Raw genomic sequence first — 16773 nt, forward strand, 5'->3', positions numbered from 1 at the left:
GGCTGGAAGAGCACTTCATTGAACTGAAGATAAGAGGTTTCTTTAAGTATGTGTTGTGGTAAGAAGGCCTTCAAAAAACCCTTTTAATTGTGAAATTATATGATTATGTGACAGGGAAGAGCATGAATAGATTTCACCTTATCAGTAGTTGGAAACATATTTAATTTGTACCTGAGGTTTCTCATTTGTATTGGGGTGATGTTTCTGCTCCTGGTCATCATATGGTTTTTGGTTTCATTGTAGAAATACCCTAGGGACTTCCACCCAGAGTATGTTTCTATGAAGGTAACCAGAGAACATATGGTACACATTTTCCTCTCCTCCAAACACTTCAGGATTTTGCTTTCTATAACAGTCTCATTTGCAGAGGACAATCTTAGTAATAGCTAATTAGTGATATTTAAAGTTTGCAAAGCACTTTGTATTCATTAATTCTTTTGAGTTTCACAAGAAACCTGTCATCTATGCCCTATCAATATTATTTTCCCCATTTCACAGATGAGTAAGTTAAAGTTCAAAGATAATAATTGTATAGCTTGGAGGAACCATTAAGCTCTTCGAGTCTCTCATTGGATTGATGGGAAATGCAGTCCTGTCATGTAAAGCAAAAATTTCAAAATAGAATAGGCCATAGATGGCGAACCTTGCATTCAAATTTATGTTTCATGAATTCAAGTTCACCTCTGTTTACATGGGTCCATGATTCATGGCTTTCCTATACTCATACAGGCATTAATTGTTACAGGTAGAATTTTTGTCCTTGTATAGTAAGAACTAAGTGTACTGCCTAGACCTGGGTAGTCACTTAATAAATACTTGTTGACTGTTTGATTTGTACTTTAGACTTCCATAAAACTTTAACTCTGCTTTGGTTTTGTCACCACTATTTCTGATAAGGATTAAAGGTATTTGTTTCATTATGTTTTGAATGTGACTAAAGTTAATAATTGTTTTTTTGAACTTACCTGACCACCAGCAAATACCATGAGTTCATCCCCACCATAGGTTAATAAAGGAAAACTCAGAGACTTCAGGGCTGGAGATTTGTATAGGAGTCATAAAACTTCCTGCTGGATCATAATTTCATTGGCCACCCTTTAACTCCACCCCTTGATTTACAGCTTATATATTCCTTTCGAAATTTGTTAGGAATAGCACTTGGAGTGAGGTATTAAGAACTAAGACTCAAGGAAATCTGAAAGAGAAAGAAATAAAAAGCTGCCTGGAGAGTATGACAATGAATATCATTCCAAGTTTGAGTGCTGGAACCTGGACACTCATCGTTCTCTTTCTGACTCTCCTGTATCTGTAAGTGAGAACATGCTTTCCTTTTCCTGCTCACAATTTTTCAGGGGATTAGACCATTGGCACTGTGACTGTCATAGGACTTTCCACAGTGACTGGTCTCTAATTGCTTCTATTCTTTGCATAATGTATATAAGAATATGTTTGTTATTTAAGCTTTTTATTAACTGAAATTGTGGACCTTTAAAATACATATAAATGAATTTATATAGTTTATGAGAAAAAATACCAAGGGAAAGTTATAAACTTCTTGATCATAACCTCTTTTGTCTTTCCCCAAAAGAATAAGCTTTGAGAATATTCCTTTTTTAGTAGTGAAGTGATTTAAAGAAAACTTCTTCAGGAAACCTGAGTTCATATTATTTGACTTTTTCATTTTATCTTTCTAGTTTTGCTCCCTATTATTTTATTTTTAGAGTTTAAATGATATTTCCTCACCTTCAAAAACTACAGCTTATTTGCTAATACTCATTCTGATCACAACAGTGTAGTATTTGCTATCAACCGTGTAGGGATTTTGTAATATATATATACATATGTATATATATATTTATTCTTTCTTTTCCCCCTTTGAAGACTTTGAAGTGGAGGTGGGGCACTCAAAAAAGAGAGCTTTATTGTTCTGTTCCATCAATACCTTTTAACCAATTACTATCCTGAAATAGTAAGGACCTAGAAAAAGTTAGAGTTCTACATTAGGGTAGAAGGTTTTCTATACAAAAAACTGTAAGTTAAATTGTCTAGTGCTGCAATACCCACCAGCTGATGAGACTCAAGGTCCTGTATTTGAAGGAGGACTGCTAGAGATCCAAATGAAGGTATTGCCTCCCTTCTCTTCAAATCTGAACACTTTCTTTGCTGCCTGTATTTTCTTTAAGGCTTCTGATTATTGTAAAGGTTATGTTGCATAACATATAAGTTTTTGTTTATGGGTCTTTGTTTAATCCCTGTTTTCTCTTCATTAGAAAAGAATTTGGTAAATATTTCTTTTCCCTTTTTTTCCTGCAGTATACAAATCATACTAATTTAGCAAGATAGTAGAAGCAAATATTCATATCCTTCTTGTGTATCAACATTTTCAAAATCCCCTGTAAGTGATTAGAAGGAATTTGGATCTAATTCTCTAATTGTTTACAAAAACTAACAAGTTTGGAACAAGTGAAGTTGTTTTCGAGCAAGGAGATGCTTTAATGCTATCTAATATCCAAGTTTCTTTCTTAGGGCAATCAAATGACTCCAGAAGATGATAGATCTGAGAAAATGTCAACATTATATATTATGGGATCCTTTTACATTCATGCCAAAATAATAGCAATATTTATACCTTAGGAGGCACCTGGAAACTAGAATAATAATGGACTTTCAGAGTGAGAGGACCTAAATTCAAATCTATTCTGTGATGCTCATTTACCTATGTGACCTTGGCCCAAGATTTTAATTAGTGAGTCAGAACTGCCAGTGTGTACTGATTTGAGCTACTGCTGGTTGTGAGTAAGCCAGTACATGGCTTATAGGAGCATAGCATATGAGACCTAATGTAAAAATGGATTTGAAGTCTGGACTTCAATCCCCAAAAGCCCTTGCTCCACTTCCCCAGAATGCTTTGTAATCTCACTGAATTCTCAGGTGGGCCGAGATCGAGAAGGGATTTAACCTGATTGCAAAGGCTTTTGTGGGCTTTTAGACTTCTGTTTTGGAGCAGACGTGGCTCTTCCATGATGTGAGATTATCTTGTCTAGGCCTCTCTGGCCTAGGCATGTGTTTCTTATCCTGTATTTTCTTTAATCCTTAATCTTTAATAAACCTCATAAAAATATAATACTCCTTACAGAGAGAAACTAATTTCTACCTGCCTCAGTTTCCTAAATTTTCATCTTTATACTAAGAAGGATGTTGGGGATTATTCTACCATAACTTTTTCATTTTTTTCCTCATTTGATAGATGAGGAATTTGAAGTGAATGAAAGAGAAGTAGTCTGCCTAAGAATAAATATATAATTTGATATAATGATATATCATAACAACATAAAGTATAATATGACATAATATTTAAGGAGCCTGCCACTTTATGTGGTTATAATCAATAGATAGACACAGCTATGTAAGAGAAGGGAAACTAAAATGCAAATGATGAAATAATATGTAGAAAGGAATTCTTTATTCCTTTTTTAATTTAATGGAAGAACTGGAGGTCCTCTTACCATAGAGATGTGTAGGGCTTAACCAGCCCACAGTGATAGGAAGTAGGAACAGGAGAGTCTCCTGCTGGGCTGAATGTCAGTAGTTAGGACTGGCAGTGGCTGAGAGTTGCAAGTGCTGATGGGCATGAGTTGGGGGTTGGTTGCTGGTAGAGTGGATTGGTGATGAGTTGGTGGTTCCTATATATATATTCTGATATAGTTGGTAAGTTGAGATGAAGGGTGATCAGCTGGACTTCCTCTAATAGCAGTCATTAGTGGTAGTTATAGGCAGTTCTAGGTAGATAAAGGCATTTTTAGGTAGTAAACTAAATTGTTATTAAAAACTGCCAGAAATTTTCTTTTCTCTGGCTTAAAGGGTTAATATTAATTTACAACTCAACTATATTCTCATTAAAACTTAAAGTGTTAAAAGCTGCTCTCTTGTTTTTGTCAAAACCCCTATTTTAACCCTTACGATATTAATATTAAATATATAGATAATAAATATCCTACCAGTTCTTTTTAAAAACCATTATCTTGTCAGTTTCAATTAAAAAAAAATCTTACTTTCTGTCTTAGAATCAATACTAAGTATTGGTTGCAAGGCAGAAGAGCATTAAGTGTTAGAGATTTGGGGTTTTGACTCATACAGGATCATGCAGGAAGTCCGAGGTCATATTTGAATACAGGTGTTTTGACTCCAGGTCTGGTGCTCTATGGATGATGTTATTTAGTTGCCTTTTCATGAGATTCTTTCAAAAATGATTAGAAACCACATTGTGAAGTCAAAGCCCAAAAGATAAGAAATGATACATCTGACTCTGTGTTCCTTGAATCTTTATTTTTTGTCCTTTATTCTAGTTACAGTATAACATTTAGCTATTCTGATTGTGTTGATTTTGCACTACCTCACTTCATAAAAACCTTTCCTTATTTCCTATAATTAATCTTTTTCATGGGATCTATAGTATTTGATTATAATAACATGCCACAATTAGTTTAGACACTTTTAAAGATTTAAGTTGAAACCAATTTTTTGCTTTTGAAAATAAAGTAGAAACAGATATATTTTATGTGCATAAATATTTTTTAAACATTCTTACCTTCCACCCTAGAATCAATACTAAGTATTGGTTCTGAGGCAGAAGAGTGATAAGGGCTAGGCAGTGGGGGTTAAGTGACTTGCCCAGATTCACACAGATAGGAAGTATCTGAGGCTGAATTTGAACCCATAACCTCCCATCTCTGGGTTTGGCTCTCAATCTACCAAGCTACCCAGCTGCTCCCACAAATAATTTTTAAAAGTGCATGCTTATTTCTGTGATTGAGTCATGGTAGAGGAATGATTGATTAATAGGTATATTCAATTTCATGGGTCTAATAGTGTATTGCCACATTGATCTCCAAAATATTTTCTTGTTTCTGAAGTTCCACCAGTGATCTACTAGAGTGCTTAAATCTTCACAAACCCACCAAAAGCATATATGACCACTGTGGGAATAATTATGAGGTTCTGCAATGGGATTCTTATCTAGGGCAATGAATTTAGAGGTATCAATAAATGGAAACATATGAGGAAAGTCATTCATTTATCATGTTGTTTGGACTCTGAAATCTTTGAGAATAGAGAGAACAAACTGTAATCCTATGCATAACTACTTCTAGAACTGGTTTGAGTAAGATGTATATGGACAGAGTGAAACTCAAAGAAGGATAAGTTGCTAAGTATTGAGAGAGGAAAAGTCTTGCAGTGGAAATGGAGAGGAATGAAAGAGTGTATTGACTTCTCCATGGGGACTAGTTTATTTAGGGGCATAAGAAACCATTAGATGAAGGGGAACATATTGATAATAGAAGGTATCTTCATCTGGATTCCTTCCTGAGAGGGGAGAACTATGATGTATGGGGAAAAGAGAATGGGAATTAGTAGTAAGAGAAGTGGGTGATTTTTGCTTAGTCACCTGAAAACTCTCTGTCAAGTGGAAAAGAAAAAAATAAGGATATACTAGCCATAGCAAACAGTCATTTCTGTAGTATCAACAAAGGAAAGATTGTCAGGTGATACTGACAAACATTCTGGGGTCCCGAATGGGTGAGGAGAATGAGACATGGTGAGAAGGATGATGTGTCAGGAGGGCCACTGAAGCTAGTATTTTATAGAGAAAGTGATGTAGGCTAAGGTATTAGGTAAGCTTTTTACAGGGACAATGGTTAGTAATGATTTACAGTCTTAGTACACTGACTTAGTTTACTTCACCAAAGCTTAGACAGAATTTTCTATGGCATAATAAACCACAGATAAATATGTAACCATCTAGCCAAGTTTCTCACAGAATTCCTGCATCAGTAATTTCTTAGAAAAACATACAGTATTTGGGGAAAGGAGGGGTTGAGTTCTCATGCTGAGGAGCAAGCTATGTGTCTAGTGTGAATTTAAAAAGTCTCCATCTTGGTCTAGCACAAAAAATTGTGCACACCCACACTACACGGGCATGTGCTAGTCAATGACAAATCAGGAATAACTAACTGCCCACCTGGGCTGTCCTAAGCCAAGCTAGAGCCAACCATTGGCATTTGTGAGACACAGGAAGTGAGGTAGAGAACAGCCTCTGGAATTCGCTCACTTCCTGTGGAGAGAGCTTAGAGGAGAGTTGGTGTTAGGAGCTTGGACAGGGAGGACGCCCGCCGACAGCTTTCCTTCAGATCACCCACGTGAGTTAAGGACTGATTCTTTCCACCTTGGCCCTTTGGGCCTAAAACTCCCTCCGCCTTGGTCAGAGGTTGAGTAGCCCTTTCCCTTTTCTCCTCTCTCCTCTCCCTCTCCTTTCCCTACTCCCAGTGTGATTAAACCTCCATAAACTCCATTCTGACTTGAGTGCTTCATTTTAGGAATTTCATAAGTAAATTCCTTGGCGGCCATTGTTCAATATTACATAAATCCTGTAGCCACATTTTTAACCATTACAGTTGCTCATAACCTCTCCCAGAAGCCTAAAATTTCTACCATTACACTAGTTGTTTCTAAGTTATGGCTGTGATTTTAAAGCAGTCCACTCTCACTACTGGGGCTACAGGAGATGTGAGGAAAAGTGTTAATAATTCTTCCTGTACATAAGGTACTAACAATAAGAGGTGACATATCTTTGGTCTTTGGCCTTTGGCCTTTGGGTGGATCATGAAGTGGAGTGGAATATATTGGAACCTGGGATTATGGTATTTGGCACTCAGATTCTAAAGATTAGTGCTCTCTTGTCTGAGTCACTGGAGTTGGGTTGGGTCCTGGAGACCTTAAACAGGGTTTAAGTTGTGGAGTTCATATTCAGAGCTATCTTGATAGTATAAAAATTGACCTTGGACTGGATCTAGACCAGCAAGAGAGACTTGGTCCTAGTCACAGCAAAACAGAGTGAAGGTTAATAATGATGGAGTGAGTCCACACAAATAGGGAATACGTTCCAACAGCAATGCTAATGGTTTCCTTGAGGCTTGCAAAAATGACTACACCTAATGTGTTGCCCCAATCCTTACTGGCTCTGAGGTGGGACATTAAGGAATCTCAGGAAGGCCTTGTAATATCTCAGATGTTTGTATGAGCCATGAAGAATCTCTGGAAGTGACCCTTTGGCATCTGGATCTGAGTAAACCAAGCCTTGCCTTAAGATATTTTATGCTTCAACCCATTCTGATTAATGATAGATGGACCATGCCATTTATGTGATTGGTCTTTGCCTTGACTCTAATGCCTTTGTATTTTTACTTTACCTTATAGATATGGGACCAGGACACACAAGTTATTTAAGAACTTAGGAATTCCAGGACCGACACCTCTTCCTTTCTTTGGCACTGTTCTTGCCTATCGCAAAGTGAGTATCTATGAGCTCTCCTTTCCTCTTTCTGGATGGTAGAAAGAGCATTTGCTCTACCCTTAAGAGATTTGGATATGAATACCACTTTTGATATTTATTAAGTATGAACTTTGGCAAATCAATATTTTTCGAAGGCTTTGGTTTCCTCATTTGTAAAATCAGACATTTTGACTCTCAGCTCAATGTCTAGAAACTGTGGATTCTTTTCTTTTCTTTTTTATTATACACTTCACCACTATCATCAATAAAAAATATTTCATTAAACAAATACATAAAAAGTGATGTGCAATCCCATGGACTCTACATTATTTATAATTTGTTTTAAAATTTCTAAATTATATTTGTATGCTAATATAAACATCCTCTGCTTTTGAATTCCCTTTGGATTTATTTTACTTGGATACTTTTTTCTCCTGATTTTGTGGTTGCTATTTTTAAAATGTAATCATGGTATGTATTATTCTTATTCTCTTTTTTTCTCTTCATATATTTCCAATATTTGCCATTTCTAATAACAATACAATCAATTACATTAAAATATCACAATCCATTCAGCTGTTTCTACCATTTATTACATTTGTGCTACTACCAGTAATTTTGAAATAAGACATTTCTCATTCTTAATAAGACTTCAGATTTCCCCAAGATAAGCTACCATGGACTTGTTCTTCAGTTTAATGGGTTGGAATGTGTAGTAGTATACAGAATTTTTTTTTTTAATTGGACAAAGGGCTTTTGTAACAAGTGTAAGGAACTGAATGTTTTACACCAAATTCTGTTTGAGTGGCTGTTAGTGCTATTAACTTTCTCTAGAAGATTTACTTAATGGTGCAAAGAGTTGGCTGATCTAGAGCAACCAATCAACTCTTCTGTGCTTTGGTTTACTAATTACTTCATCAAGTTATTGTGAGAATCAAATGAGAAACATAAAACTATAAAAATGGATTGCAATAGGTTCAGAAATTGTAAGATACTGTCAAAACAAAAGGGGCTTGTAAAAGGATCTCCTCATAGTTATAGTATCAATAACTATTCAATGAACATTGTAAAGCTTCTACTGTGAATGATACACTATGCTAAGCACTAAATCAATGGTTCTTAACATGAGAAATACAAAATTTTTGAAAACTCTTTTAATAAAATTTGTTTCTCTTAAATGCTGTGTATTTTATGATTTTAAAAATATCATTTTAGGAAGGGGTCCATAGGCTTTCCACACCACTGAAAAGGCCCATAACACTCAAAAGGTTAGGAACACATACTCTAGGGGAAATACAAAGAAAAAAATTCATGGTAGATAACATTGAAGACCCTATTGTCCAGAATAGACAATGACATGTATTGAGGTAATTGTAATATAAATGAAAATATAGTAAGAGCATTTCTGCATGGAGTGTTTTGAGGTAACATTCAAGTTTTTATTAAGTCCTAAATGAATGAAATAATCCCTCCTTTATAGAGGCTATCATAGCACATGAAAAAGGCATTAGTCAAGAGAGCTAGGATCCTAGAGAAATTGCTTTCTGCTGGAGGGATCAGGAAAGTCTTCATAGGATTGACCACATTTGTCTTGGGTCAGATGTCAATAAGTAGAAGTAGGTCTAAGCAATATACACTCCAGTGAAAATGGAGAGCATAACAAGAGTAGTAAAATAACATTTAATTCATATTTAACTTCCTCATATAAGGTATGATTAATTATTAATAATTCATTAAAATATCTGATTTAAAATTTTTTTCAGGGTTTTGCAGATTTTGACTATGGATGTTTTAAAAAATATGGGAAAACTTGGGGGTGAGTATTCTTAGTAATCTTCCTATATTAATAGGCAGTCATCAAATACCTCCCTGATATAGTTCAAATCAATTTGTGAAAGTAGATTATTAGTATTAGAAAATTATTTAACGCCACAGAATCATAGGCCAGTCTTGTAGCATCTTAAAAGATCCATATAATAAGATGTTATACCAAATCATATATTCTATACATACTCCATGTTTTAGTTCAGTGATATGATAATGTATATTTTGAAGACAGAAAGAACCGCATTAAGTACCTACCATGCAATGCAGATATAAAGACAGAACTGAGAGAACCTGCCCTGAAGAAGCTTCCAGTCTATTGTACAATTCAACATGTAAAGAGAATAATAAAAAATAGATAATAGCAATAAAAAAGATCATTAAAAGGATAACACATAGGCTGATGAGGGCAACCACTATTTCTCTTGAACTTAATTTTTCTTCAAAAGACTATTCTCTACTTTACTCAATTTACTATCTGAACTCTTATTAATTCTGATTCATAAGTTTGGACCCAATGCATTTATGATAATTTATATTTAATAAATATTATTCTTACTGACTCTGAAGAATTAAATAACAGTATCATTTTAAGGAATGTTAGAAATTTTGTGTGATTCATGCATATATAATATGCAACTACAATTACATAATATCACATTAACTAGTCTCACTTGAACTTCCACAAGTAATCAAAATCCTATCCAAATCATAGCTCTTGGGCACCAAACAAATATTTCACTTTTCCAAGTTATCCATCCTACCTAAACTCCATAACAGAAAATATAACTAAATAGTGATGAAAATTAATAAACACTAGAACATGGCTTCTATAAATTTTGAGCTACTGAGAGACCACAAACACACTCAGATTCCATGGAAAGTAGAAACCTTCATTGGAATTATACCTGAACAAATATACCTTGGTGCATATTTAGGTTTAACACATGTTTGAAAGGTTGGATGTATAGGGGAGCACATGTGAATAAGACATATATGTAAAGGATCACCTCATGTCAGGAAAGGTTCATGGCTTCTGATGTCCTTTGTTGGAGTCTTTGTACTACTTTATTAGACTTCTTCTCCAATCATCTTTTAACATGCCTTTTCTCTTTGTGTTACATCTCAGTTGTTTTGGAATACCATGATTCAGAATTTTAAATTCTATGTTAAACTCTCATGGGGGTCATCTATTGCCTGGTTCCGGGCACCTCTTATATTTCCTTCATAATCATCATCATCCAGTCTCTCCAGGCTAGGTGCATACCTGCAGTGCTTAGCCCTGAATACTTCCCCTTATTCTAATCATTCCAATTATTTCCCATGATCACTCCAACCTAATTTTTCCATCATGTATTTATTGCTCTGTGCTCTGAAGAACCCTCATCTTATCTAACCAACTTCCCTTTCCAGCAGCTTGGTATTTACTTCCTTGCTTTAATAGAAATCTGAACCTCCCCTGAAAATACCATATCTCTTACGATGCTTTTTTCTCTGTCTTATCCCCTCTCATCCCCCTACTCTTGGGGCTATGAGATGAGAAAGTCATATTCCTTAATCACTACTGTTTTTTCCAGATCACTCTTCCTACCCTATCCCCCTATACTTTTTCCTTTTGAAATCCTTGTAACCTCTTTGTCCTGACCTCTCACCATTCTAGTTAGTGTGATATGTTCACATTCAAGATATTTTCCCAGCTTTTTAAAACATCCTTACCTTCTGTCTTAGAATAGACACAGAGTGTTGGTTCCAAGGCAGAAGAGCAGTAAGGGCAACACAACTGAGTTTAAGTCATTTGCACCGTCACTCATATAGGAAGTGTCTGAGGGCAGATTTGAATACAGGATCTCTGCTCTCTAGGCCTGGATCCATTGACCCATCCAGCTCCCCCTCTTTCCCAACTTTTTCAACATTTTGAAACCTAGTTAACCATCTTCTTCTCTTCTCACCCTATGATCTTGAAATCAAAAGAGTATTTTAGTTTAAAGTCTGACCATGCAACTTCTCAATCTACTGTTTCACAGAGTTCCTTCTTCCATCCCTAGTCAACATGTTCACTTTTTAAAAGGAATAATCTCACAAATACTTGAATATAAAATTGAAATTCCAGAATTTAACCACTAATTTATTTTCCTTCATCTGTCCCAGTTACACTAAATCTGGTAGCAAACCCTCTTATTGTATATGGTGGTCCTTGATGTATTCCTATTTTCTTTCTGCTATCTCCCTTTATGTTGTATTTGCCTCAATTATTGGCCTTTATCCTATTGTTTGCTACTTTAATGCTTTTCTCCTTATTCTTTTAGTATGCCTCAAACTCTTTTCCTACACTCCTCCCAACATGTAAATCCTCCTAAAATGAATTCCAATAATGATTTTCTCTACTTCTGTTACAGGGCAACAATATTCATAGAGAAATTGTGTTGATTTCACCCCCACATTCATGATATATCATTTTATCTAGGCCCTTGCTGCTGCTAATTACATTTCTTATTCTTTCCCTTAAGTATGCCTTGCCTCATTCCTCACTTTAATTTTAGCAACACTTTTTTTCCTTTTCCACTAGGTACCAACTGTAACCTGATACAACCCCCAAACATAGCTAAGTAGTCTTACACTAACAAGGACCCTTAACTTGCCCTTCCTTTATTCAAAATATTCTACCATATTGCCCTTTATATATCCCCTTTGCCTCCAGTAGAGAAGTTGAAATAATTCCTCTCCCTGTATCCTCCATCCCAAACCTTTTACACATACTTCAGGCCCATTCTTCAGTGGCTATCCTTTTATCTCTCTTCCATGTTCATTTTCTCTTTTACTATTGGCTCTTTTCTATCCATTTTCATGCAAATAATCAGTTGGCGAAGTGCCATGTGTTAAGGTCTACTATGTGCCGGCTATAAATTTCTATTGCAAGGAAAATTGCATGTCCCTTTCAAATATGGCCAGTTTACATGCATCCAAAATTCAGGCCTTCAACCTGACTATTTTAGAGTGTCCAACTACTACTTTTTTACTTCTCTTTCATAGGCAAATTGTTAGAAAATACTTTCTGCTCCTAATTCATAATTGTTTTCTTCAACCCTTTTGAAATTAGATTTTAATCTCAATTATCTCCTGAGATGCTTTCCCCAATCTTTGATACCTTCAATATTATCTACTACACTGGCCTTTGTTTAGTCCTCCTTGACCTCCTCATACCATATTTGCTTATCACCTCCTTCTACTGAAAGATCTTCCCCTTTCCTTGGCTTCAGAGAAGTCAAACTCTGATAGTTGTTTTTTTTTTTACCTTTCTAAATGTTGCTTCCCTGTATCCTGTAGTGACTTTCCTCATTCATGTTCCTTGAATACAAAACTTCATGATAGAGATTAGAACAAACTATGTAATTTTAGAAGTTGTCTGAAGAAATGTGGGATTTGTCTGAATGTGAGTTAATGAGATCACTAAGAGAATAGATTTATATGGATAGACCCAGAAATTCTTGAGAATACCCATGTTTAGGAGGTGGGAAGTTCAGGATGATCCAGATCAAAAAGTGATGGTCAGAAAGGTAGGAGAACCAAAGGAGCAATAGTATGTAATCTAAGGAATGAGACTATATCTAGGAGGACAGTTTGCCTCATAAGTCATTGTTGCAGAAAAGTCACATAGAATGATGAAAAGAAAAAAACCATCCTAGATAACAGTTAAATAAGCATTAGAAGCCTACATAGAAAGAGGTTTAGATAGAGTTATGGTGTCAGAAGCCAAGTTACCAATGTTTCAGCAATGAGCAGAAAGGAAAGAAAGGGAGGAAACAAATATCAGCAACTTTCTAGGAGTTTTGCTGAGAAAGAGAAGAGCAATTGAGTATCATAGTTCCAACCACTGGCAATGTCAAGGGAAGTGTGCTTGTATTTCTCTTTCTTTTTTTTCTTTTCTTTTTTCTTTTCCTTTCCTTTCTTTTCTTTTCCTTTCTTTTCCTTTCCTTTCCTTTCCTCCTTTCCTTTCCTTTCCTTTCCTTTCCTTTCCTTTCCTTTCCTCTTTCTTTTCTTTTCTTTTCTTTTCTTTTCTTTTCTTTTCTTTTCTTTTCTTTTCTTTTCTTTTCTTTTCTTTTCTTTTCTTTTCTTTTCTTTTCTTTTCTTTTCTTTTTCTCTTCTCTTCTCTTCAATTCTCTCTCTTCTCTTCTCTTCTCTTCTCTTCTCTTCTCTTCTCTTCTCTTCTCTTCTCTTCTCTTCTCTTCTTCTTCTCTTCTCTTCTCTTCTCTTCTCTTCTCTTCTTCTCTTCCTTCTCTTCCCTTCTCTTCCCTTCCCTTCTCTTCTCTTCTCTTCTCTTCTCTTCTCTTCTCTTCTCTTCTCTTCTCTTCTCTTCTCTTCTCTTCTCTTCTCTTCTCTTCTCTTCTCTTCTCTTCTCTTCTCTTCTCTTCTCTTCTCTTCTCTTCTCTTCTCTTCTCTTCTCTTCTCTTCTCTTCTCTTCTCTTCTCTTCTCTCTTTTCTTTTCTTTTCTTTTCTCCTCATTGTGTCTGTACTCTTCCTCTTTGCACTTGTTCCATTCTCTAAGTTCTACTACTTTTCTTTTCCAAAATAACTCCTTAATATCTTTCCAAACGATCCATTTTCTGCACAGCAAACCTTCATTTCCTGCTCTCTACAGGATATTTTCTCCTACATATTCTAGTCAACTTCAATGTACCACAAAATGACCTAAGTTGTGTATTATTCCCCTGGCCCTATTCCATTTGAGTTCTGTATTTCTTCTTGCACAATCATCTATGGTAGAGGTGTTGAACTCAAAGAGTTCCTGCAGCTGAATATTGATTCAGACATTCACAAATTAACAACTCTATTGTATTTTCATTATTTTGCTAAGCAATTTCCATTTTCATTTTAATTTGTTTTCAAGGAATTTTGAAGCTGTTGGTAAATCATCTGTGAATCTGACACCTATAATTTCCATGGTTTTCAATTTTCATAACTTTGAGGATTATATTCAACTCCTTTTACTCTCTCATCTTAACAACTCTTAAGTCTCTTCTATTCCCTTTGCCATTACTATCAACAGTAGTAAAAGTTGTTATGATTATTCATATAAACTATTATTGGGACCCTTGAAAGAATTCTTCCTGGCTTCACTTTCCCTCCTACCTGGTCCAGTAAAAAAAATTAATTAAAAAACTGTTTATTTTAAAAATGTATTCTAAAAACCTTTATGTTCCAAAAACTGTCCTCTCTAGGACACCCGGTGAGAAGGCATACAATATAACATCAATTTTACTTGCTAAGTTATAGAATACATATTTCCACATTAGCATGTTGCAAAAAAAGCAAGTTTTCTCTCTGGAAGTAGAGAGTATTTTTCATCATGGATGGTCCCTTTGTTATTTTCTTTTTTAAATCCTTTTCATTTTTCATTTTTATTTTTTTAAAAAACTCTTATCTTGAATCTCAATCCACTGAACCACCCAGCTGCCCCCTTTTAATCCTTTTTTTTTTTAACCTCTTACCTTCCATCTTGGTATCAATACTGTGTACTGGTTCTAAGACAGAAGAGGGATAAGGGCTAGGCAATGGAGGTCAAATGACTTGCCCAGGATCACACAGTTAGGAAGTGTCTGAGACCACATTTGAACCCAGGACCTCTTGCCTCTAGTCTTGGCTCTCAATCCACTGAAGCACCTAGCTGCCCCCATATTTGTTATTTTCTTATAGCATTTGGTTCATTCTTCATACTATTGCTAGAATGATCTTTCTTATGCATAAACCTGCTTGTGTCTATTCTTTCTCACAAAAGTATCCACTGTTTCCCTATGCTGAGTATAATTCAAAAACTACCAGATAGTCACATGCCTCACTTTGATTTATATTTCTCTGATATTAACAGTAATAGCAGCAAAGATAAAAATAGGAAAAGTCTACTTTTTCAGTTTTCAAAGCTCTTTTTACATTCTCTTATTTTATTTTCACAACAACCTTCTAAGGTGGATGGCATTATTATCCTCATTTTTCAGAAACTGAGTTTGAGAGATGTTCATGACTTGCATGCAGTCAAGAGCTAGGAAGTGTCTGAAGCAGGATTCTAATTTAAGTTAAGGATTTCATGAATATTCACTGATAATTTATATTTTGGATTCTTGGTTCAGTCCTACATCTTAAAGAAAACATAAAGGAACAGTGAGCTTATCAGTGTCAATATATAGTCTCAACTCTATTTCAAACAGTCTAACTTGCTGACTGATATAATTTGTTCCATTTGGGGATGTAGGTTTTTTGATGGCAGACAAGCTGTGTTGGCCATCATGGACCCAGAGACAATCAAAACAGTGCTGGTAAAAGAGTGCTATTCTGTCTTCACCAATCGTCGGGTAAGTGACAGTGCAAGCATAATACTGACAGCTATGTGGAAAGCTCTCTAAGCATGTTAAGAGTCATCATTTTTACACTATCTACAAACAGCTTCAATGTTGATATTCTCATAGAAGACAAGGCAAGCAAGAGAGTCTAGCTAAAGGTCATTGAGCTTGAGGGGGAGAAAGAAGGCAGTTTTTTTATAGGTGATTTATTTCAGCCCCAAATCCTTGGTAGTGGCAATACCTCCCAACAACCACCTAGATTTGCTTCTAATTTTTCTCCCAGGACCATTACTAAAGGGAAAGAGCATTGTGGAGGATGGGTCTCTCTTCCTCATCTCCATGGGCAATAATTGTTAACAGCTGCCTCCAACAGAGAGCTAGGCAAAGGAGACAGTCTTGGAAATACCTCTAAGGCTCCTTTCCTGCTTTTGACCAAGCCCTCCCAGTCATCATGGTGGACTAAAAAATCCTATGGAGGAGGTGCTAACCATCCATAACAATTATTGAACATTTACCTCACTGGTAATGCAGAATAGCTGAAGCAATAGCTTACATGAGAAAGAGACAGGAAGTAAGATGTCCCATAATACCATTATCACCATCACCACCATCTTCACCACCACTTCACCTGTGAGAGATAGCCTAGGTGGACATAATACCCAAGGTTTTTTGGAATCGCATTGCTTGCAGCTCTATAGCCCCAGCCTTTTCCTGGGAAGCAATTTCTGTTTCAAAGAAGTCTGAAAACTATTCCAATAGAGTTTTGAGTTTTGATACCCAGAGAAGAGGATTGATGCAACTAAAGTAAATGGGCTATAAAAAGTCAGCTAACAAACTAGAGATTTTTATAAAGAATTAGTTCAGAGGTAGCTAATTGGCTAAATGGATAGAGAGTAAGTCCTGGCAATGAGAGGTCCTGGGTTCAAATCTGAACTCAGATACTTCCTAACTGTGTGACCCTTAGCAATTCACTTAACTCCATTTGCCTATCCCTTACCACTATCTGCCTTGGAATTGATCAGTTCCAAGACAGAAGGAAAGGGGTTTGAAAAATTCATTCAATATACTGGAAAGTGCAATGGACTTTTAATTTTGGTTCTACTTAATGTTTGCCTTTTACCTTTTTCTCCTAGATGTTTGGTCCATCAGGGTTTTTGGAGAAGGCCATCTCAATTGCTAAAGATGAGCAATGGAAGAGGATCCGGACAGTGCTGTCTCCAACATTTACAAGTGGAAAACTTAAGGAGGTAAAGCAGTCAACACTGGTCATTCTAAAAAACTAAGTCA

The 16773-nt window shown here is 35.7% G+C and overlaps 1 protein-coding gene across 1 annotated transcript in view; it reads left to right on the forward strand.

Moving 5' to 3' along the window:
- Nucleotides 1-1051: 1051 nt before the first annotated feature.
- LOC100010745 (cytochrome P450 3A4-like) overlaps nt 1052-16773 on the forward strand; it is a 29447-nt gene continuing 13725 nt past the window's right edge. The window contains exons 1-5 of the mRNA XM_056806465.1: nt 1052-1308; nt 7255-7348; nt 9094-9146; nt 15399-15498; nt 16620-16733. Of these exons, the coding sequence (XP_056662443.1) occupies nt 1232-1308; nt 7255-7348; nt 9094-9146; nt 15399-15498; nt 16620-16733 (438 nt within the window). The 5' untranslated portion in view covers nt 1052-1231. The remainder of the gene's footprint in view (nt 1309-7254; nt 7349-9093; nt 9147-15398; nt 15499-16619; nt 16734-16773) is intronic.

Source organism: Monodelphis domestica, chromosome 7 (genome assembly GCF_027887165.1).
Source record: "Monodelphis domestica isolate mMonDom1 chromosome 7, mMonDom1.pri, whole genome shotgun sequence".
Taxonomy (NCBI): Eukaryota; Metazoa; Chordata; class Mammalia; order Didelphimorphia; family Didelphidae; genus Monodelphis; species Monodelphis domestica.